This window comes from Silurus aristotelis (assembly GCF_946808225.1).
Source record: "Silurus aristotelis genome assembly, chromosome: 15".
Taxonomy (NCBI): Eukaryota; Metazoa; Chordata; class Actinopteri; order Siluriformes; family Siluridae; genus Silurus; species Silurus aristotelis.
The window spans coordinates 4,703,556-4,728,446 of NC_139588.1; the positions used below are offsets into that span (position 1 = coordinate 4,703,556).

The 24,891-nt window shown below is 42.7% G+C and overlaps 2 protein-coding genes across 3 annotated transcripts in view; both read left to right on the plus strand.

The window, feature by feature from the left end:
- ppil6 (peptidylprolyl isomerase (cyclophilin)-like 6) overlaps window positions 1-16,356 on the plus strand; it is a 19,965-nt gene extending 3,609 nt beyond the window's left edge. The window contains exons 4-8 of the mRNA XM_083563455.1: window positions 12,634-12,696; window positions 12,777-12,924; window positions 13,068-13,127; window positions 13,319-13,454; window positions 15,769-16,356. Coding sequence (XP_083419581.1) covers window positions 12,634-12,696; window positions 12,777-12,924; window positions 13,068-13,127; window positions 13,319-13,454; window positions 15,769-15,880 — 519 coding nt within the window. The 3' untranslated portion in view covers window positions 15,881-16,356. The remainder of the gene's footprint in view (window positions 1-12,633; window positions 12,697-12,776; window positions 12,925-13,067; window positions 13,128-13,318; window positions 13,455-15,768) is intronic.
- A 439-nt stretch (window positions 16,357-16,795) lies between these two features.
- enah (ENAH actin regulator) overlaps window positions 16,796-24,891 on the plus strand; it is a 71,344-nt gene continuing 63,248 nt past the window's right edge. Inside the window, exon 1 of one of the 2 annotated variants that reach the window (XM_083563048.1) lies at window positions 16,796-17,142. In XM_083563048.1, the coding sequence (XP_083419174.1) occupies window positions 17,138-17,142 (5 nt within the window). In that variant the 5' untranslated portion in view covers window positions 16,796-17,137. Of the gene's footprint in view, window positions 17,143-17,773; window positions 17,870-24,891 lie in introns of those variants that run through there. The other variant, XM_083563049.1, reaches the window with a different exon arrangement.

The window sequence follows — 24,891 nt, forward strand, 5'->3', positions numbered from 1 at the left end:
ATATCGTTCGAGACCCGTTTCGAGAAGCACGTCGTGGTGATCTCGTTGTTTCCTTTTTCTTTTTGTCCGGTGATTGCACCTCCGTTATGGCGACTGCGAGTTCATCCGGGTGCACGCGGGGAAAGTTCAATCCCGACCGTGTGCATGCGGGTCTACGATCTCTGCAAAAGACTCTCATCCCCTGTGCATCGTGTGCTTAGGAGCTCGGCACGCTCAAACCGTGCTCGCTAACCCCGAGTGCTGCCCGCACTGCGCTCTTTTCCCGTCAAGGGTTCGGGAGCGCCGCCTGCAAGTCGCGGCCGCGAATAAAGGGGATCCATGTGTCTCTCCGCTGCCCGCAGAGAGGGACGAAGCTGCTTCGCAAGCACAGTGCAGCTGGGGAGAGTTGATGGACGAGGTTTCTCCTGTCCTTCCTTCACTCTTCGAATCTAACTCTCTACTGGATAACAAGGGTGAGGGAGAAGAAGATGATGATGATGATAATTTTTTTGAGGAAGATTTGGAGGATGACGAGGAGGATGCTATCCTTCCTCCTGATCTTCTCTCCAGACCTGGAAGTGCTACGGGCCCTTCCCCCATGCCAGGTGAGCTGGACCTCGTGGAGGTGTGTAGGAGAGCAGCCAAGAAACTTTCCATCGAATGGCCATCTCAGCAGGTGCATCAGGAAGCTGAGAGGGATTTATATTATGGGAAGAGGCTGCCATCGCGCACTTCCCCAGTTAAGCAGCTCATTTCTGCTGTACCGCCGTGTGTCACAGAAATGCGTCGTTTTTGGGACAAGCCCTTCTCGCATAGAGTGCCCGTTAAGGGTTTCTCTAGACTGGAGGTGCACGATATGGAGGCTTTGGGGATGTACAACCCCCCCTGTGGAGCTGTCGGTGGCTAGCCACCTCCACCCAAATCGACGAGCTGCTCTATCCTCCACCTCCCCTTCTCTGCCAGGACGTACAGAAAGTCTGTCCGCCTCCCTTTTCCAAAAGATCTACCGCTCCTCGGCCCTGGCGGTTAAAGCTCTGAATGCCACCTCAATGCTCACGGCTTACCAGGCAGAGCTCATGGAGGAAATGGGGGGGCAGATTGATGCTGGGTCGCCAGATTCAGCCTTGTGGGAAGAAATCTGCGTCATTGCGTCATCAACCTACGCTCTTCTAGAGGAGCGGTCCAGAGCTGCGGCCGCAGCATGGGCCTCGCTGTGGTAGGCGAGAAAGCCCTGTGGTTGGGGTTGACGGGCTTATCGGAGAGGGAGAAGGTGGAGTTCCTTGATGCCCCGATAGAGCCGAAAGCCCTTTCGGGGCTGCGGTGGCGAATATGCGCCAGCAATGCGACCTTCGCAAGAAGGACGGTGAAGCGTTCGAAGCATGCCTCCCAAGGAAGCCTCCTGCTCGCCCTCCCCAACCCGCACGTTCATATTTCGACCCTACGCCCAGGGAGAGACAGCCTGGTTTCGGGGGCCCCTAGGCAACCCCCACCCCAGCAGTCAATGCGCGGGGAGGAAACAGCCCCAGCCCAGGAACAAGACCTCTTTTGCAGCGGCAGCTGCTAGGCATCGCCCAGCGGACCCTCAGGGAGGGAAGAAAAGGCGGGCGACCTAACCTGTGGTCTGATTTTGGGTCAAAAGAGAGGTGGCAGCACTCTCGGAGTTTCTGTAGCACCCCTCGACTCATCTCAGGAGTCTTGTCCTCCCCCTCCAGCAAAGATGCGTTGGGGAGCGTTTCAAAGACTGTGTCTGACGAACGAGTTTTCTCCGGTTGGAGTGTTGGCACCAGTTCCCCAGTGCCCGGAAAGTTGCTTCTCCCCTCTCCACCCGCGGGGTTATGCAAGAGAAAGAGCAGAATGTTCCATGCTCGTTCAAAAATATTAAAGATTTGTTCTGTGCATCCAGGCAGTGGGCCGAGGGCACAGATGTGTGTAAAAAAGGGAAAAGTGAAAAAAAATCCACACACACAATAAAATAACTCGAATCAGAGTTGCAACTCCCGGCTCCGCCGCCAGATGGTGCCACCGCACCGTCTGTATGCGAGAGCCACAGAGGTCCGCTCTCTGCTTGCGCGGAAAGCTGGCGCGCATGCGCAGTTCATCATTGGGTGTATTCCACAATACAGCGGGGATATCGCCTGCAGTTTGCCGTGAGACCACCGCTTTTCAGCGGCGTGATTTGGTCGACAGCAGAGGGCAAATCTGTTCAGGTTTTGTAGGACGAAATAACCTCCTTACTGAGCAAAGGGGTAATTCGATCGGTGCCGCGAGAAGACAGCCAGCTCGGTTTTTATTCCCGGTACTTTGTCGTTCCCAAGAAAGGGGGGGTCTCCGTCCTATTCTGGATTTACGGAACCTCAACGAACACCTCAGAAAGTACAAGTTCAAGATGCTCACATCGAAAGCTTTGTACAGTGTTATTCGTCCCAGAGACTGGTTTACGTCAGTGGATCTGAAGGACGTGTATTACCACATAAGCATTTATCCGGCACACAGGAGATTCCTACGCTTTGCCTATCAGGGCACAGCCTACGAATATTTGGCGGTTCCGTTCGGGCTAGCTCTAGCTCCGCGGATCTTTACCAAATGTGTCGAAGCTGCACTGTCTCCGTTGAGAACAACGGGTTTAAGAGTGTCAGTGCGCTCCGTCACGGCAGCAAGCGGAGGTGGATACGAGTGTGCTTCTGTCTCACCTGACCGGCTTAGGTTTCAGAATAAACGAGACAAAGAGCTGCTTGGTGCCCGCTCAGGAAATAATATACCTGGGTCTCAGATTGAACTCGGACCTGTATCAGGCTTTTCTATCAGAAGAGCGCATCAGGTCGATTCGCAGTTGTCTCTCTCTTTTTCAGAGAGGAAGGACAGTTCCATTCAGACTCTGTTTATGCCTGCTGGGGCTGATGGCTTCGTCAGTGTCTGTCATACCGCTGGGACTGCTGCGAATGAGAGAGTTTCAGTGCTGGGTTACGGCGCAGCGCTTATGTCTGAAGCGCCACTTCAATCGCAAGGTGATGGTGACGTCACTGTGCTTACGCGCACAGTGCTTTTCTCCATCACTGGAGAAATCGCGATTTTCTCGAGTCGGGAACCCCCCGCTGGGGGCTGTTTCCCTGAGAAAAGTAGTGACGACGGATGCGTCACTCACAGGTTGGGGTGCGGTGTGCGAAGGCAGGATGGCGAAGGGAAAATGGCCCGTTTCGCTTCGGTGCGCGCACATAAACTTTCTGGAGCTGTTAACGGTGTTTCTAGCTTTGAAACATTTCGTGCAGTTTCTTCGGAGTCACCACGTATTAGTCAGATCAGACAACACGGCGGCGGTGGCGTACATAAATCGCCAGGGCGGAACGCGCTCTCCTCGACTTCACCGTCTGGCGCGAGATCTCAGCTTTTCCTGTCGCTGCGCGCGACTCATGTGCCGGGAGTGCTGAATGCAGGGGCGGATCTCTTGTCCAGGGGAAATCCCCTGTACGGGGAGTGGTCTCTCCATCCTCAGGTGGTGAACCTGTTATGGGAGAGATTCGGCCGGGCCGCCGTAGATCTCTTCGCCTCGCACGAAAACACTCATTGCCCTCTGTTCTTTTCTCTGGCGAGAAACGGTGCACCTATGGGTGTGGATGCGTTAGCCCACCCGTGGCCAAACGTTCTGCTTTACGCGTTTCCTCCACTGAGTCTGATCGTGCCGACTTTACAAAGAGTAAGAGAAGGCGGTCACTCTGTCATATCAATCGCTCCGAACTGGCCAGAAAAAGTGTGGCTGACGGAGATATTCCAACTCCTACACGATCGACCCTGGCCTCTCCCGTTGCGCAGGGATCTTCTCTCACAAGCGCGCGGGGAGATTTTTCACTCGGCACCGAGCAGAGTGGCTCTCTGGGCCTGGCCCGTGAGAGGATAAATCTTAGTGTCGCTGGTTTGCCTCCGAGGGTGATTGAGACGATTCAGAATGCGAGAGCAGCTTCGACGCGCTCTGCGTATGATAGGAAATGGAATGTGTTTGAGCTATGGTGTGCTCAGAGACGTATCGTCCCTTTTCACTGTTCTGTGGCAGATGTGTTGTGCTTTTTGCAGGAACTTTTGGATAAGGGCAGGGCTTTTTCAACCGTTAAGGTTTATCTCGCCGCCGTTTCTGCATGCCACGTAGGGATTGACGGTAATACTATCGGTCATCACCCGCTCGTGTGCAGGTTTATGAAGGGGGCGCGGCGCCTGAGCACGTTCTCAAAGCCGCTGGTTCCGCCATGGGATCTGTCCGTGGTCCTGAGCGCGCTCTCTCAGTCTCCCTTTGAGCCGATAGGGAGTATGGATTTAAAGCTCCTGTCGCTTAAGGTTGCTTTGTTATTGGCTCTTTCTACCGCGAAGCGGGTTAGTGAACTTCACGCTTTGTCTGTTCATAACTCCTGTATGCGTTTTGCTTTGGATTTCTCGCGAGTGGCTCTCAAGACTAATCCGGCTTTTATCCCTAAGGTGAGCGAATCAGCTTTCGCCTGCAGACAGGTGGATTTAATGGCCTTTCACCCGCCTCCTTTTTCCTCAGCGGAGGAGGAGCGGCTTCACTGTCTGTGTCCTGTCCGTGCGTTACGTCACTATGTTGACAGGACGAAGGGTTTGAGACGGAGTACTCAGCTGTTTGTTTCATGGGCTGGTTCCCGTGAGGGACGTCCCGTTTCCCGGCAGCGCCTGTCCCATTGGCTCGTGGAGGCTATTATAATGAATTATAATAGCGTGGGTCTTAACCCTCCGGAGAGACTGAGGGCGCATAGTTCCCGAGGTTTGGCCGCTTCGTGGGCACTTTTTAAGGGTGTTTCGATTCAGGACATCTGTGCGGCAGCTTGCTGGGCTTCGCCACACACTTTTGTCCGTTTTTATAGGCTGGATGTCACGGAGCCTTCGCTGGCTCATTCCGTCCTGAGTGTGTAATACGTATATGTATACATTTTTTATGTGCGTATATGTATGTGTGTATTTATGGATATATATATATATATATATATATATATATATATATATATATATATATATATATATATATATACAGTGAGGAAAATAAGTATTTGAACACCCTGCTATTTTGCAAGTTCTCCAACTTAGAAATCATGGAAGGGTCTGAAATTGTCATCGTAGGTGCATGTCCACTGTGAGAGACATAATCTAAAAAAAATAATCCAGAAATCACAATGTATGATTTTGTAACTATTTATTTATATGATACAGCTGCAAATAAGTATTTGAACACCTGAGAAAGTCAATGTTAATATTTGGTACAGGAGCCTTTGTTTGCAATTACAGAGGTCAAACGTTTCCTGTAGTTTTTCACCAGGTTTGCACACACTGCAGGAGGGATTTTGGACCACTCCTCCACACAGATCTTCTCTAGATCAGTCAGGTTTCTGGCCTGTCGCTGAGAAACACGGAGTTTGAGCTCCCCTCCAAAGATTCTCTATTGGGTTTAGGTCTGGAGACTGGCTAGGCCACGCCAGAACCTTGATATGCTTCTTACAGAGCCACTCCTTGGTTATCCTGGCTGTGTGCTTCGGGTCATTGTCATGTTGGAAGACCCAGCCTCGACCCATCTTCAATGCTCTAACTGAGGGAAGGAGGTTGTTCCCCAAAATCTCGCAATACATGGCCCCGGTCATCCTCTCCTTAATACAGTGCAGTTGCCCTGTCCCATGTGCAGAAAAACACCCCCAAAGCATGATGCTTCCACCCCCATGCTTTACAGTAGGGATGGTGTTCTTGGGATGGTACTCATCATTCTTCTTCCTCCAAACACGTTTAGTGGAATTATGACCCAAAAGTTCTATTTTGGTCTCATCTGACCACATGACTTTCTCCCATGACTCCTCTGGATCATCCAAATGGACATTGGCAAACTTAAGATGTGCCTGGACATGTGCTGGTTTAAGCAGGGGAACCTTCCGTGCCATGCATGATTTTAAACCATGACGTCTTAGTGTATTACCAACAGTAACCTTGGAAACGGTGGTCCCAGCTCTTTTCAGGTCATTGACCAGCTCCTCCAGTGTAGTTCTGGGCTGATTTCTCACCTTCATTGGAATCATTGAGATCCTACGAGGTGAGATCTTTCATAGAGCCCCAGTCCGAGCGAGATTGACAGTCATGTTTAGCTTCTTCCATTTTCTTTAATGGACAGGTGTCTTTATGCAGCTAACGACCTCAAACAGGTGCATCTAATTTAGGATAATAAATGTAGTGGCGGTGGACATTTTAAAGGCAGACTAACAGGTATTTGAGGGTCAGAATTCTAGCTGATAGACAGGTGTTCAAATACTTATTTGCAGCTGTATCATACAAATAAATAGTTTAAAAATCATACATTGTGATTTCTCTAATTTTTTTTTTAGATTATGTCTCTCACAGTGGACATGCACCTACGATGACAATTTTAGACCCCTCCATGATTTCTAAGTGGGAGAACTTGCAAAATAGCCGGGCGTTCAAATACTTATTTTCCTCACTGTATATATATATATATATATATATTTCATGACAACGGATATGGTAACATCGTGTATCGATTGTTTGTCTTTTCTCTCTCTCTCTCTTCGGTGAGAGGGGTTATTTTTCACATCACTGAGTTGGTTGACACCTGCTTCGGACAGCATATCTGCAATACGGGAGTTGTCTATATCCCATAGTGAGATACCGAACGAATGTTTGAAAGAGAACTTTAGGTTACTTGCGTAACCCCGGTTCTCTGATAACAGGAGTGAGGTATCTCACCACACTTCCCTCCTTGCAGTGCACGGAGAAGAGATATGTGAGAATGAGGCAGGGACCGCTGGCAGCGGTGTATATAGGGAGGCGGGACTCCCGCATATCACTGTCGTGATTGGTCTGTCAGTAACCTAAAGTTTCCCATGTGATCTACGTAGTGTCTTTTCTGATCAGTGAAGAATCACACAGCACACAGAATGGTGCATACTGTATGTTCTTCAGTTTAATGCAGATAACAGAAAAGTATTTATACACATTTGGAAAAAACCTGAGCTCAAACTGTACCCGATTGGGTAAAAAAACATAGTAACCAAAGATGTGTGAGCCCAGACAAAGACTTTCTGTGTACCTTACTCACAGCGTAAAGATCCAACAGACACTGTCAGACAACATATGAATGTGTTTAGAGAATCAGTGTGGGCCCATCTTAATACTAACAGTGTTACGATTTTGTTTCCCGTAAGAAGCTGTTTTAATGAACATAGTCAAGTCAAGTCAAGAAGCTTTTATTGTCATTTCAACCATATATAGCTGATGCATGAACCCTGGTGCTACATACAACAATCACAGATAACAGAAAACACAGGGATAAGGACTAGAAAGTGTCCTTGCCACATAAAGTGCATGTGTGCAACCTGGTGCAAACAGTGCAAAGACAACACAAGACAGTGCAAGACAAATACACAAAACACAAAATAGCTCTGCCAGTAGCCAAAATTTAAACAAAATGTTGTGCAAAAGGGCAATAGCAGCAATCCAGAAAAGATGTGCAAAAATGGCATGTAAACAATTCATGGTAATTAAGTGATAAAATGTGAGTGGTACTGAAGACATGGGTGTGTGAAGTGAGTATGAGTGTGTGTTGAGTCTAGGTTGTACAGATCAGTCACACTCTGTGTGTGTGTGTGTGTGTGTGTGTGTGTGTGTGTGTGTGTGTGTGTGTGTGTGTGTGTGTGTGTGAGTTCAGTTCAGTTCAGTGTTGAGGAGCCTGATGGGTTAAGGGAAGAAACTGTTACACAGTCTGGATGTGAGGCCCGAATGCTTCGGAACCGCTTCCTAAAGGCAGGAGGGTGAAGAGGGTGTGTGAGGGGTGTGTGGGGTCGTCCACATTGCTGTTGGCTTTGCAGATGCAGCGTGTGGTGTAAATGTCCATGAAAGAGGGGAGAGAGACTCCGATGATCTTCTCAGCTGTCCTCAATATTCTCTGTAGGGTCTTGCGATCCAAGATAGTAGTTCCCAAACAAGGCAGTGATATGCAGCTGCTCAAGATGCTCTCAATGATCCCTCTGTAGAACGTGGTCAGGATGGTGGGAGGGAGATGATCTTCCCTCACCCTTCTCAGGATGTAGAGACGCTGCTGTCCTTTCTTGGTGATGGAGCTGGTGTTGAGTGACCAGGTGAGGTTATCCACCAAATGAACACCAAGGAATTTGGTGCTCTTGACGATCTCCACGGATGATCCATCGATGATCAGTGGAGAATTGTCACTCTGTGCTCTTCTGAAGTCAACAAACATCTCTTTAGTTTTGTCAACTTTAAGAGACAGGTTGTTGGCTCCACACCAGGCTGTTAACCATTGCACCTCCTCTCTGTATGCTGACTCGTCGTTCTTGCTGAACACATAAACTCAAGTTGAAACAGTATTTCCAAGAATCTATCTTTTTCCATGCAATCAAGCCTTGGAACAGCTTTCTGTATGAAATCAATCAAAACCTACGCTGCAGGTTTATAAATAAGTGTTGTAGTAAAACTAATTCGATTGTTGTAACAATTAATCATTCAAGTCGGTCAATTTCAAATAATTGGAGAAACTCGCCGCTAAAACCAGCCTAAATGATTCACGATGTAACTGATTCAGTTCTAATCACTGATTAACTGATTATGTCGCTGTTTAGGATATTTTCACATGTCCGATAATTATAATCCACACAGTGTTTTAGTTTCTGTGTATGAGAGATCATACAATAGTGTCAATTGTAAACAATATATATTACAGTTAATTTAATAAACTGTTCAAATTAATTATTTATTTCCTTACTGAATACACAATAATTGTTATGCTTATTAATAATGATTGTTGTTGCATGTAGCAAAAAGATCAGATCATTGGGGATGGGGCCTTGGGGCTCAGTGTACAAATTAGACAGGTATCAGACACCCTAGCGGCACCCCTGGACACCAGTGATGCAGACCCAGCTGAAAGTGACATGCCATTTAATTCTTATGAAACAACTTTGACTTCAAGTGTAAGAAAGGCAACAGCTTAATTATGCAGTGTAAGATGTGTTTGTCCGAGTCGACAAAATTTCTAGTTATTTTTTGTGTTTTCTTTCATACACCCTTATGTACACATAATCTGCAGGAACTTCCTGTTGGTTCTGCTCTGTCTGCTTCTGTCCCGTGTGTAGCATCACAAACATGCGAACACAAGGTTCTATATATTTGGGTTAGATGTTTTACATAACTTGACATTTCACTTTTAAGTTGCTCTAGTGCATCTCATCTGCTAGATGCCCTTTGTAACCCTGGAACCTGTTTTGTGCACTCTACATTTGAAAATGGCTAATTTGGTTGTTAGCTTAATTGCTCCCAACAGATATTGCTGGCCTGTGACTAATTTTGAAAACCTAAAAAGCTAAAAAAAAAAAAAAAAAAAAAAAAAAAAAAAGGAAAGTTACTGTTTTCCACCATACATGAATGCAAATAATGCAATAATTGAGATTCTGGATGCAAAGGCACACAGAAGAAGGCTGAGCAGAGGTCTATTAAAGTATACCATTTGGTATTTTCAAGAATGTTGGAAAGTAGAGTGTAACACACACACACACACACACACACACACACACACACACACACACACACACACACTCAACTGTGTGTTACTGAACTGTACAACCTGAACTCAACACACACTTATTACTCATCTCAATCCATTCCAACATCCATATCATATTTATATTTAATCATATTATACTGTAACATACTGTTTTGCACCTCTTAACTGCTGCTTCTGCTGTTTTTGCACTACATTGTGTTTGTTTACAAATACACTCTTTTTATAGTCCTCTTTTGCACATTAATGTATAATCACATTATACAGTAGGTTTACTAGTTAGCGCTATTATGTGTTTTGTGTATCTGCCCCACACAGTCTTGTGTTGTCTGTCTGCACTGTTTGCACCCAGTTGCACACGATGCACTTTATGTGACGAGAACACTTACTTTAGCCCCTGATCTGTGTTCTGTTATGTAACTTTATGTTGTGTGATGTATCTCTATGGTGTTGTATGTAGCACCAGCGTTCTGGAGGAACGTTTTTCTCATTTCACTGTGTACTGCGTCAGCTTTAAATGTTAGAAATGACAATAAAAGTGTCTGGACTTGACTTTCCTTGACTTGTGTAGATCCTGGACCACTTGAATTTCTGCAATCCCTTAAAGTCTCTATTTATCTTAGGTTGTTTTTTTATACCTGAAAAATTAGTGTTGATAGGGCTTTTTGTAGAAATCAGGACTCCAGCTTCTACTTATCCCTCTATAGCTAGATTTATGACCTAAAAAATTTCTTGTCTGGTGACAAATGTATGTATGGATTATTTGTAGGCACCCATTCCCTTATTTGAGCTGCTTCCCTAATCATTGCCACTAAAATCTTTTTATTAAAAATTTTATATTTTTCCTGATCATCCTGAACATGTGGAACAGCACCTTGTCCCTGGTACCAGTTCTTGACTTTGTCAGGCTGTTCTACTTTGGCTGCCACTTCTTGTTGTGCCACTATCATATCCAACGTTTTGATGTCAAACGTATGTTCATTCAGCTGTTCCACCTATAGTGTTTCATACACCTCATCTTGTCCTTCTTTATCATTCTTTATATTGCAATACCAAGGGTCTCTTGCTTCTTAACAGTCTCTGCACATGTATTTCAGCCAAAATCTCTGCTTATTGTATGTTTCCCACAATCCTGATGCCCCCTTTTTCTCAATTTTATCTCTTCCTTTAAATTTGTTGGAGTGTTGAGTGATGAGTACAGCAGGGGTACCTGCATTGTAATCCCATACATGGTTATTTCTTGAGACTTTGTGAACCGTAAAGTTTGAGTTTAAACGGCTACTGTTTTTTATCTTTCTCTATGCTGGTAAATGTAGCACCTGTGTCAATCAGAAACGGTGATTTCAACTCATTCCCAATTGCCACTTGGATTGGCGGTTCTTGTGCAGGGTGCAATGAGGTGGTACACTGCACCAACTGGAGCCTTGGGTGTGCCCTGGAAATAGGCCACATCCATTGTCCTGTCCAGTACCCTCTATTCCGCGCTGGGGCTAGTCCCATAGGGCAGACCCCGGGAAGAATTATTTCTTGAAAGGAATAATGGGTATCACAACCAGTTATAAATGAAGACTTTATGAAGATGAACACCAGATACATGATACATATGCAGAAACAGTAGTGGGCAATATTTAGCTCTGTTATTTAAATGCAGTATTTTACTTAGGTTAGACTATCGGTCAGAGAATGCTAAGGATAGAGCCACCAGGAAGGAGGAAAAGAGGAAGGCAAAGGAGGAGGTTCGGATGTGGTGAGGGAAGACATGCAGGTAGTTGGTTTGAAAAAGGCAGATGTAGAGGACAGGGAGGTATGGAGATGAATGATCTGCTATGGCAACCCCTAATGGGAACAGCTGAAAGAAGAAGAAAAAGGTGATGATAATTTTACTTAGATTAGACTACTGTAACGCTTTACTGTCTGGAAGTTCTAGTAAGTGCATAAGCTTCAGTTTGTCCGAATGCAGCAGCAAGAGTTCTTACTAGATGTAGAAAATATGACCACATTATTCCAGTTTTAATCAGTCTACACTAAACTTTCTTTCGGCTTCTCCCATTAGGGGTCGCCACAGCGGACCATCCACATGTTTGATTTGGCACATGTTTTTACGCTGGATGCCCTTCATTACACAACCCTCCCCATTTATCTGGGCTTGGGACCGGCACTAAGGCTTGTGCAACCCTAATGGCTGGGGTTGGTTTCCTGACCGGGGATCGAACCCGAGCCGCAGCGGTGAGAGCGCCGCATCCTAACCACTAGACCACCAGGGAATTTAATTAAATCTCGCATTAATTATAAAATTACTACTGACATATAAAGCACTTAACAGTCTCGTGCCGCAGTATCTGAGTGAAATTCTATACCATTATGATCCCCTACGACTACTTAGATCAAATGGTGCAGGCTATTTGTTGGTACCTTGAATAATGAAGACTACAGCAGGGGGCAGATCTTTCTCTTATGAAGCCCCACATTTATGGAACAACCTTCCAATCAGTGTTCGGGATTTAGACACAGTCTCAGGGTTCAAGTCGAGGCTAAAAACATATTTATTTAGTCAAGTCTTTAAACGGTAGGTTTTTCTTAGGTAAAGGAGCAGATCTAGAGGGATTATGGATATAGAGTGTTCGTTGAACAGGGATATTTGCATGCTGTCGTCTCCTCACTCTCACACGTTCACTCAGGTTTGTTGACGGTGGTGTGGCTGTAGTTAATGTCAACAGTCTGCTACACTCAGGACTACAGTTTGCATCTGATCACCATCACTGCACACCTCACCTCAACATTGTTTAACTGTACTTAATAGATATCCGGTGCCACTCGGATAAGGATGGGTTCCTCTTGTTTTTGGTTCCTCTCAATGTTTCTTCTTTATGCCATCTCAGGGAGTTTTTCCTTCACCACAGTTGCCACTACTTGCTCATTAGGGACAAACGTACACTTATAAAGAACAATCTTATTCATTCTTTATTAACGCATTATCGGTGCATTATGTAAAGCTGCTTTGAGATCATGTCTATTGTTAAAAGCACTATACAAATAAAAATTTATTGAGTTTAATTATTATTCATGCTTACGATCTAATTTTACAGCATGTATTCATATATATGGATGTTGTGATTGGAGGCGAGGCAATCGGGCAAATGCTGTTTGAGGTGAGGGCGACTTTTATTTATTTATTGAAATATCTAAACAGTGCTTCATAAGGAGACGTTTATGTTTTTCCCCTTCTCAGCTCTTCTCAGATCTGTGTCCGAAGACATGTGAAAACTTTAAAGCCCTGTGTACTGGGGAGGCAGGCACCTCTCAAAGCCAAGTCATGATTTGCTATAAAAACACCCTATTTAGCAGAGTAGTGCCTAATGTCTGGGTGCAGGGAGGAGGTACTATACCACACACACATACATATAGGTTGGTGAACCCAGCCTACATATTATTCATAACCACATTACCCTTTTCTCCAGTTGCAAAACAACCAACAAAAATAGTAGGTCAGTTGGATGTAATGTTTTTGTCTGTATTACAGAAATTGCAATACAAAGCAAAGGCAATCGTGGAGAGTCTATTTATTGTCCAACATTTGCAGGTACATGAATATGGACCACATTTTGCCACAAACATAAAAAAAAAATTAACCAGTCCCTATATTAACTTGAGTTGCATATAAGAAAACACAAATAATAACGCATATGTTTGTAGACTTGTAAATATATGTAGATTTGTAAAAAAAAAATAAACCTGCAGATCGTTTAATCCGCACTGATGCCCTTTTCCCAGATGAGAATTTCTCTGTGTCTCACAACAAGCGAGGAATCCTGGGCATGGCCAACCAGGGTCCCCACACTAACAGCTCTCAGTTCTACATCACACTACAGCCAGCCCTGTGGATGGACAGAAAATATGTGGCCTTTGGGTAGGTGTAATAGCATCAATGCTATCTTAGACATACGTCATCTTATAGACCACAGATGAACTCTGAGCGCTAAACACACTCAGAGAAACAGCAGTAACAGAACTGGGGGTGGAGGTTTGTAAAAGAAATTACACTCTTGTTTTGTGCTATTTGTTTTAGATTTCAAGGCTTAAAAAACATACAATGGTTATGCATATATGCGTATAATTTGTCAGCATTTTTAATGAGAACATAACTAGCCACAATTATTACTATTTAATTAACATGATTGGCTCATCTTGAAAGTGTCGTTTAATCTCAGATATACAAACCCGATTCCAAAAAAGTTGGGACACTGTACAAATTGTGAATAAAAAAGGAATGCAATAATTTACAAATCTCATAAACTTATATTTTATTCACAATAGAATATAGATAACATATAAAATTTTGAAAGTGAGACATTTTGAAATGTCATGCCAAATATTGGCTCATTTTGGATTTCATGGGAGCTACACATTCCAAAAAAGTTGGGACAGGTAGCAATGAGAGGTCGCAAAAAAGTAAATGTACATATAAGTAACAGCTGAAGGACCAATTTGCAAATTATTAGGTCAATTGGTGACATGATTGGGTATAAAAAGAGCCTCTCAGGGTGGCAGTGTCTCTCGGAAGTCAAGATGGGCAGAGGATCACCAATTCCCCCAATGCTGCGGCCAAAAATAGTGGAGCAATATCAGAAAGGAGTTTCTCAGAGAAAAATTGCAAAGAGTTTAAAGTTATCATCATCTACAGTGCATAATATCATCCAAAGATTCAGAGAATCTGGAACAATCTCTTTGCGTAAGGGTCAAGGCCGGAAAACCATACTGGATGCCAGTGATCTTCAGGCCCTTAGAAGGCATTGCATCACATACAGGAATGCTACTGTAAGGGAAATCACAACATGGGCTCAGGAATACTTCCAGAAAACATTGTCTGTGAACACAATCCACCGTGCCATTCGCTGTTGCCGGTTAAAACTCGATAGGTCAAAAAAGAAGCCATATCTAAACATGATCCAGAAGCGCAGGCGTTTTCTCTGGGCAAAGGCTCATTTAAAATGGACTGTGGCAAAGTGGAAAACTGTTCTGTGGTCAGATGAATCAAAATTTGTAGTTCTTTTTGGAAAACTGGGACGCCATGTCATCCGGACTAAAGAGGATAAGGACAACCCAAGTTGTTATCAGCTCTCAGTTCAGAAGCCTGCATCTATGATGGTATAAGGTTGCATGAGTGCGTGTGGCATGGGCAGCTTACACATCTGGAAAGCCATAATAAATGCTGAAAGGTATATCCAAGTTCTAGAACAACATATGCTCCCATCCATACATCGTCTCTTTCAGGGAAGACCTTGCATTTTCCAACATGACAATGCCAGACCACATACTGCATCATTAACAACATCATGGCTGCGTAGAAGAAGGATCCGGGTACTGAAATGGCCAGCCTGCAGTCCAGATCTTTCACCCATAGAAAGCCTGTATTAGACAAGACTGGGACAACATTCCTATTCCTAAACTTGAGCAACTTGTCTCCTCAGTCCCCAGACGTTTGCAGACTGTTATAAAAAGAAGAGGGGATGCCACACAGTAGTAAACATGGCCTTGTCCCAACTTTTTTGAAATGTGTTGATGCCATGAAATTGAAAATCAAGTTATTTTCCCCTTAAAATAAAAAAATGTTCTCAGTTTAAACATTTGATATGTCATCTATATTGTATTCTGAATAAAATATTGAAATTTGAATCTTCCACATCATTGCATTCTGTTTTTATTCGCAATTTGTTTAGTGTCCCAACTTTTTTGGAATCGGGTTTGTACTTAACGATGTATAAAGATTGGGCCCCGGGTGGGGAACAAATAGGAACACCCTTTGTATTTCCCGAATCATCAGCAGTCTTGTTTCTAATAAATAACATATTATATATAAAAGATACAAGTTCTTAATATTTGCATCTAGAGTACTCACATTTAGACAAAACTTACTGAATTGCAACAACACTCTATGGTTCAGTTCTATTCAATTTTAAATTACAGAACAAAGCAACTGTGCTTTTTCAGTGGTTAAAATGTATGGTTTTCAACACTATTTCTACACTAAGTGTAGGCCATGTCTTAGATGTAACATAAATGAACTGTGGAGATTCAAAACCACAGAACTGTAATGATTATAACCAGGGAATTAAGGACTAAAATATATTAAATACCAAATTCTTTTAAAAAATAGAAATGAAATACAGCCTTCATATTTTCTTCATGTTGCATTTCCAACTCTTTCTTTCTCTCTTTCCAAGGCAAGTGGTTGAAGGCACCGATGTTCTCAGGAGACTAGAAGAGGTGCCCACTTATAATGAAAGGCCTAAGGAAGACTGCAAGATAGTCACATGTGGATTGTTTAATCCTTGATTGACTGTGATGGTCTAAGACTAAAAAAAGTTTTACCTGTGTCATCTGTAGTCCACACTCCATTTTTAGCGGTTTCCTGTACTGTGCTGAGCATCTTCAAACATAAGCAGAATAACAAGTTGCTTGACAGAATTTTACATGTGCATCCGAAGAGTAATTTAATTTGGGTTGTATCAGGACAGCAGCACATTACCTGTATGTGCCAGTTAATTATTGTATGTTATGTTCTGTTACATTACATTTATGGAATTTAGCGAGTGATAACCTTTTGATCAGAAACTTTTAGCCATATCATTGCACATAACCGTATCATTGGCATGCACATACTTTTCAACACTCAACATGAGGTCTGATGTTTGGTTCTGTTGTGTTCCAAGTTCAGTCATTTTTCCTGGACCTCTTTCATCAACAAGGTGTTTTCGCTAACCTGTCCTTTATGCAACATTTTTTGTTTTCTGAGCCAAACTTATATTTGATGTGAACATTAAACAGAGATCTTTACTAGTACATGCATTTGATTGGCAACATTTACAGCATTTGGTAGACACCCTTATCCAGAGCAATTTACAATGATCTTATTCATACTGTTGACCAGTTGAGGATTAAGTGGCATTTTAACAATGGTGGGATTTGAACTCATGACCTTTTGATCAGAAGTCCTTCATAACTTCTTTAACCACTGAGCTACCCCTTATCACAAGTGACTGAGTCAATATACTACATTTCCTTTCAAATAATAACTAATCAAGAAATAAGAAACTCAAATAAGAAACTGTCCACACTGTGGCGTCCGAACAACAGCACTTTCTACTCACTTGTAATTCTAGGATTTGGTGGGCGTGGTTAGTGCTTCGGTGCGTCTCCTACGTATTGTACGTAGCACCGCCCCAACCCCCCTTCTCCAAAAAAAAAAAAAAAAAAGCCTTGCGTCAGGCCCGGAGGTGCGCGAGGGGGCAGTCCAGCGGCGTCTCGCCGCCGCTTTCCGTGGCATTGATCCTTACAATAAAAGCAACATTAAACCCCACCCCCACGTTATCGGCGTTAATACATTCGGGCTGCTCTGATATTCATTTATGTCATGTAGATCGGTGTGGGGTTTTGATGAGTTTTCTTTTTAATTTTTTGGTTGCACTCTCGCGTCTCATTGATTCTCTCGGACCAGTCCAAGTGCGAACTTCTCCCAAACTCGCGACGGAAAATCACGCCGGGACTCCGACTTGGTGAACATCTACACGATCAGCAGAGGAGACCATCAGCATGAGGTAAGGAGAAACCCCGTGCAGCTGAGCGGCTGTCAGTCCCCAAATGTGGGATACATGTGTGGGATTTAACGGAGGCAGGAACGGAGTGTGATTCAGCTTTGCGCGTTTACTTACTTACTTACCCACACACACACGTATAGACGCGCTGAGCTTTTATCTGCTGCTGTAGTGGTGGTGGTTCTGATATGGTGTTGGTTAGATGATGGTGGAGATTGTGTTAGTGGTGGAGATGATGGTGAAGATGTTGGTGGTGATCTGCTGGTGTGATAATGGTGTCGCTACAGTAATCATGCACTGAAATTTCACACTTAACCTACCCGTTCACTTCATCGTAGCGTTAACTTTGTGACCTGAGTGTGTGTGCTGTGAAAGTGCCAGTGTGTTGGTTTGTATGAGACTGTAGTGGTCTGTTTGGATTTTTTTACTCCACACACATGTTCCAGGTCACACACAGTGGAACAATGGGCTAACACAAAGAGCAGAGTGTGTAGAGGCACACACACACACACACACCTCATCACATTAATGTGGAGTTTCTGGATAGAAGTTTTGTTGAGCCTTTTGTCAGCATTACCAAATGGTGTGGCCCTGACCCAGTGGGAAAGCTTACAGACAAAAGGAGGAGTTCAACAGATACATTAAAACACACACACACACACAGCTAGCACAGCTGTTACTCAGCAATACTCAAGCAGACCAGTCTGACCCGAGATTGAAGATGAGGCAAGTGTGTCCCATTTTAATGTCTTGATAATGCTGTATGTCTGTGTGAAGTGTAACAGATGTAAGGTTTGTGACTGTATATGTTTGTGCTGGAATTAGTACACACAGAAACACCAGCTCACCTGCTGTAACACCAGAGATACAGTTTGCCATTTTGTTGAGTTGAATGTTAAGTCTGACTCATGATTCAGACTTGAGGACAGAGTTTCACAGAGAAGTGTTTAGGGGGAAAGTGTAACACGTAGCAGTGTTGGGTAACATCATAAACCCCATTTGTAAGTGAAAAGTTTTGAGTTCAGCATATTTTGTTCTCCTGGTAATGCAGTGTAATTATTTGATGTTAGCGTATGTTTCAACGCTTCCTGTTGTGATGTTGCTGTTACTGGTCATAAAGAAATGGACAGAAGTCTCCATGTTGTTTAGATTTTCAGTGTTTTCACACTTTGACAATGGAAACAAATGCTTATTTAAAAGATGGGCCAGATTACAGTTAATAAGACACCCTTTGTTGGGCAAACAGTATAAACAGAAAAAGGTTAACGTGTGCAAAATGCAGTCGGACTGGTTCAGCACAAACCTGTTCTCATTAACTTAAATTCTCAAAAAATACCCTGAAGACCGATCGCATGGCGCTCGCTTTGATCAGTTAAAATACATGCATTGTTGACTGTTGGTAAAAAATAGTTGTGTTTTGAGAAACCTACTCCAAAGACATGTTAATTCTCAGTGTTCACTGGGTTAAATCTGCATCAGGGTGTTTTAAGCAACAAAGGGCTGAAAAAGTAAGTGTTACTAAAACGAAACAGCTCGAAGGACATTTTGCAGCTGATGAGGTTAATTGGCAACAATCAATAACATGATTGGGTATAAAAAGAGTATTTTAGAGAGTCTCTCAGCAGTAAACATAGGTGGAGCTTCACCAATCTGCATCTACAAATTGTCAAACTATTTCAGAATAATGTTCCTTAACATTAAATTGTAAAGACTTTGAATATCATCTACAGTACATAATATCATCAAAAGGTTCTGGAAATCTGGAGAAATCTCTGTGCCCAAAGGAACAAGGACCAAAACAATACTGGATGCTTTGTGATCCTTATGCCCTTTTACTGAACTGTTAAAAACGGGCATGATTATATGATGGAAAATCCTGCATGGGTTTAAACACCTCCAGAAATCATGGTCTGTGAACACAGTTTGTCGTGTCAATCACAAATTAAATTAAATGTTAAATCTCTATTATTCAATGAAGCAGCCATGTGAACATGATCTACAAACGCTTCCGTCTTCTTCGGACCAAAGCTCATTTAAAATGGAATGAGGCAATGTGGAAAACTGTTCTATTGCCCATATTTTCTGGCTTCGACAGGCAGAGAGACAGGCAGATACACCGACTGACTGACTGATGTTCTGAATCACTGACTGGTTCATTGACTCACTGAATGACCTTGTGCGGTTTTTCACTTTATCACTGAGTGCTATTGACCTGTACAAAAATAATTTTTTTTGTTTTGCTGCAAGGTTTGCCTGTTGTGCTTTGAATGTTTTCGTCTGAAGGTTGTTACTGCTTTCTAAATAAGGCAAATATTGGATTCTGCTTTCTGATTGGTTTATTTTTTTTGGTTTGGTTTATAATAAATGCTTTATAATTGAGAAAAGTAGGTCAGAAGTATTCCTCAATATTTTCTTCCTATTCATATTTGTGTCTTCTCTTTGTAATAGTATATTCAATGATCACTCCACCCTTCCACCTACACACAATCCACTGTACACACGAGGCAACTGAACACTGAATGATTTGTGAAGCATGACTGGATGCAGCCGAGACACCACTGACCTGAATGATAAGAAAACACCAGAGAGTCATGAAAGTTCGACCCCCTCACCGTCGTCGCCAAAAAGTGCGTAATAATGGACTTTCCTGTGTCGTGGTTCCTATATCCTCAGAGCTATTGACTCCTACAATTCCTCCACATACTACTAGCAATAAAGTGACTTTTTAGTTAAAATGTTCATAAGCTGTTAAGAAGTGACAAAAAAAGTAAAGTCACTCCTCAATGTTATAATCAAGGTGAACTTAATCGATAGCAAGACAGTGTTGTATACAAGTGTGTTTGTAAATCGACAGAAAAGCTAAGCGTAGTGTTCTAGAGGCTATAAGATTAAACACAATAGGGTCAATAACTTCTATGGGATTCTTGAACGTCCTCACACTTCACACCAGGAAGATTTTCCTCAGCCATGCTTTCATCACGTTGTACAATGTGGGTCATGTCTTTTAAGTTTCATCACCTATTAAAATTTGATCAAATTCATTTTCAGTTTTAAACTTGACCCCAGGCTTCTCGTGCGAGTGTTAAATGGTGAGGTTTTGTTTGCAGCATTTTGATTTTCAGCAGATATGAAAAAATTCTTTTTTTCTTCTTTTAATGTTTGTTTCTAGCTGCTTGTTTGTGAGACTGGATAAATACTGCATGGAATATTTCTTCAGCTCTGTGGTTAGCTGTTGGGGCCAGATTATTTTCCGATGGCCAGCCAATGTTTCTTAAACTCTGAGACTCCTTTATGAAAGTCATGGTGAGGAAGATGCCTTCATGTAAGAAGGAATTGAATGTCTGTGAAGCGAAAAAGGTGATTACCTTACAGTGTTGTTACAGCTTGACTGACAACCAGGTCTGTGCTGACCGAGTCTAATTTTCTTTATAGCTGTTAGTGTCTTCTGATAACTTCACTCTCTCTTTCTCTCTCTTGCTGCAGTTTTGCTTCTCATTTCTGATGACATAGACGCACAAACATCTTTTTTTTTTTTTTTTTTTTTTTTTTAAACCTATTTCAGTAGTTTCTAAATACACAGTGCATGCGAAAAGTATTCACGCCCCTCCATTTCTTTTTATGTTCTGTTATGCTGCAGCTTTGTTATATGCTATATAGTAATTAATTTAAATGTTATATATTAATTTTCCCAAATTAGTCTACACTCCATACCTGACACTCCATCATGATAAAGCAAAACAATTACATTCACACACTTGGATGTGACTTTTGGATGATCGTTTAAATTTTGAAATCGTTGAAAAGTGCACCTGTGACAAATTAAACTAACGTCTTCCACTGAGGAATTTTGGAAGCCACTAAGCCTTTTGGGGGAAAAATTTATATTTTTGTTCCATTGATTTAATTGTTTGATTTTCAGCTTTTTGACCTCCTATAGACAGCTAAACCAGTTTGCATATGAAATGCAAATTTAAAAGCAGAAAGTGTTTAAAAGACTAAGGATTAATGTACTGTTGAATATGAACCTGCTGATGATGTTGGTCTTTATTCTTAATTTCTTTTCTGCAGCTTCATTCTGCTAGTAAGAAATGGTGACATTTTAACTGTAACTGACTCCAGGTTCTAAAAGACGTGTGAGGTCACCTTAAATTCACTAACACCCATCTGACGACATCACGGCGGCTTTAAGGCATACAGAAGATAAGATAAAATGAGATTTCAGGCTTTATTGGATTTCTGTTGCTGTGCGCTGTGAGAAGTAAATGCTTCACATTTGGCCACTTCAGACACAGAGCACATGTACCTGCCCTGTGTTGAGTTAATTCCACTTCCAGACCACTGTCTTGTTTGTGGCACATGAGCAAAAGTGTAATGGCTTTGAGGGAAGTGCAGCTGATTGCTGTGAGTCCACAAAGGAATTATTTATTCAGTATATCAGGAGTTGATTAAGCAAGAACATAGTACTGTTTATTACAAACTTTATTATAGGAAAATCATTTAACTGTGTCCTTGTTCAGTTCCCTTAATCTCTATTATTGCTTTGAAATAGAAAACTAGCTCACCATAGGTTGGGTCACGTTACTACCACTCTGTGCTGGAACATAGAAACATGGGAACAGAAAGCACACGAGTGAATTTATTCGTCTGTTTATTAGCAAGCCCAAGGTCAGCATCCGCAACCCTGTAAAAGAAACCACCTCAACCTGGGATCCTGCCGAGTCAGCTAGTGAGCTTCCTCTAGTCATGATTCATCAGATCATCAGTTCTCTTTAGCTCAGCGTTGAGCCTTTCAGACAATAGCCAATCAGGTGCAGGGTGAATATTGTGTCCCTGTCAGTGAAGGAACTGCCGCTTGTCTGTTGAAGTGTATGCGAGTGGTGAGCTGCTGCAGCGTATCTGTGCCTGATATTTTAAAACTGATCACTTCTTGCAGCTGATGCCGTGTGGGCCGTCATTACAGAACTTGTTCTGGACTCATTACGGGTTATTGTGTTTCTCCTGCCATGGCTGAGAGGAAGTTTAGTGGAATCATCTCTAAATATATACTGTATAACGTGCGTCAGTGAAGCTCTGGTCTTCTTTCTCTAGGTGGGGTACACAGCAGCGGATGTAAAAGCGGTGCATGTGTCACTGTCACCCTGCATCTTTTCCTGCAAGTGCGCAGAGCTGCACGTGCTTCCTTATACACCACCTAACCTCCTTTCACGCTGTACAGGAATACGCTTTCTTTTCTCACGTGCACGTTGCTAGGGAGCTGAAGGGCAGTGCGTGGGGTTGCATGAAGGAGGATATGGATCGTTATGCCCCCATGTGCCAATATGGCTCATTGTATACCGTTACAAAAGATTGCCTTTCAACAATTTTTAATAGGTAGAGACAAGAATTGTTTGCAGAGTTTAGGAAAGGAACATTCTTCAGTTTTCTAATTCCATGGTAGGAACGATTGAAGGATGAAGCCACGAGGCCCATGGCTTATTTGTTTTCATGGCTAGTTTGCGATGGCAACACGGTGTTTTTTTTTTTTGTTTGTTTGTTTGTTTTTTTCATGCTATAGATTTTTGTTTCCCTCTCCATAAAGATATATAAAGGTGTATCTAACAGTCCAAATTTGAGGTCAGGAAGCCATCAAGGTCACATTAGTTCATCACAGATCAAGTCTAGGAAAAGGTCACAGAAATCATAAAAACTAGAACAGACGCTCGAAATGGTGTGAAACGGTTACAAGTGAATAAATGAGCGCTGGTCAGGACTTCTCTGTCACATCTATGCACTGGAGCAAGTGTTGGACTTTAAAATTGAGATGAAGACTAAGAGATACCGGGAAAAACCCAGAAAGACAGGAAGATTTATTGTAGGTGTTGCATTTGTCACACAGACAAATACGTTTTGCAGCTTGTGTATTACAATAACATGGCAGGTTTTATTGAAGTCACAGTGAGCATGGAGAGAGCTTTGTTTTTGTTGCATGCGTGATGTTAACATAAATGCAGCGTGCCACCTAAAGCATGTATTACACTCCTGTGTTTCTCTATGAGAAGATACAAAAGGCTCATGGAAACAGTTCTCTGTTGCTCGTCATGCCACACTGCCTGTGATATAAAACAAGCCTGAAAAGGTTTCAGCTGTGGAAACTTGCCTTTTGTCTCTGCTGGTGTTTTTCACCATTTTTTTTCTTTCATGCAGCTTATTCAGGAGAATCAAGCAGCTGTTTGTCTGCATGGAGTCTACAAGATGCCTTAGAAAGGACCCTTTCACCACACTACATTGATTTTTATACCTTAAACGTTCAGTGACCTTTGTGGCAGTTCCGATAATCTCCCTGTTGGAATGTATGGAATGGGCTTTCGGGAAACATCACCGGCCACCAGATTGTGCGCCACTTTTGGGCTAGAGTGTCTGTTAATGCCTTGTTGATGCCTCGCAGAGCTACACGTCTCTGAGTTTCTGCTCTGGTTTAGAATCTCAGCCAAGACCCTGATCTGCCTTCACCAGTGTCTAAAACAGAATTGAGCCTTTTTAGTCTTTTTCAGATTTTCACTTGTGCTCCTTCCTCATACTTTTCTTCTTTTTGCCAAACACCCCAGTCTCCTCCCCCTCTTTTATTTCTGCTCCTCTTTGGATCATCCTGCTCCATCTCTTACCAGTGCAAGTCTGGAACAGGTGGTCTCTGTGATCCCATCTGTGATGAACAGCTGCCCTGCGTTCACTGCCCCCAACACACACACACACACACACACACACACACGTCTTTATTCTACACTCTGGTTTATGTTTTGTTTTGGTTAAACACGGCTTTCTGACCCTTCTCTAGAATTGTGTTGGTTAGTGCACTATAAAAAAATAGTAGTGGGGCTTTTGTTATGCACCAGTCATCTGGTTAAAACTTTACAAGTCTATACACTATTTAGACAAAAGTATTGGGACACCTGTTTTTTTCAGCCATATGTGTTTTTCCCTGAACTGTTGTTTTTGTATGTGCTAGCATTACAGATTTTCTTCACTTGATCTAGGAGACCTAAAACCTGTTTCCGATTTGGATTAGTTTACATGGGTTGGACAGAAAGATCTTAAGTAGCCTGCTGCAGAGCTCAACCCTACTGAACCCTTTGGGATAAATGTAAACGTTGACTGCACCCCAGGATTCTTCGCCTTACCTGCAGAAGTAACTGACCCTGCTTACTCATGCCCTTGACTCTGAATGAGCACAAATCTCTACAAAATACATTGGAAATACAGTGGAACATTTTACCAGAAGAGTGGAGTTATAATAGCAAATAGGGACTAAATGTGGAATGGGATGTGCCAAAAGCACATACCAATCTCACGCTTAGGTGTCCACAAACATTTGTATATATTATGTATCTGAACTATAGGTAGAATATAATTTATAGAATAGATTTTGTTCTATTCTAGTTCTAGTTTAGACTGCTTAAATGCTGGGTGAAGAACTCTTATCTTCAGATTTAATTGAATTAGATTGTAATTGGATATTAATGGTTGAGGAAGTGATGTAACAAATCGTACATAAAATCGATTTTATCGTTGATCTTTATCTTAAGACATCAGCATAGGAGTGAAATGTACCATATGTTGGTTACTTTTCAGTACGGACCTGAAACAAAAGGTCATTTAATATTTCAGCTGTCCTTGTCCTGTCGAGCCTAAATGCACACTTGTTCATTTTAGGTGTGTGTGTGTGTGTGTGTGTGTGTGTGTGTGTGTGTGTGTGTGTGTGTGTGTGTGTGTGTGTGT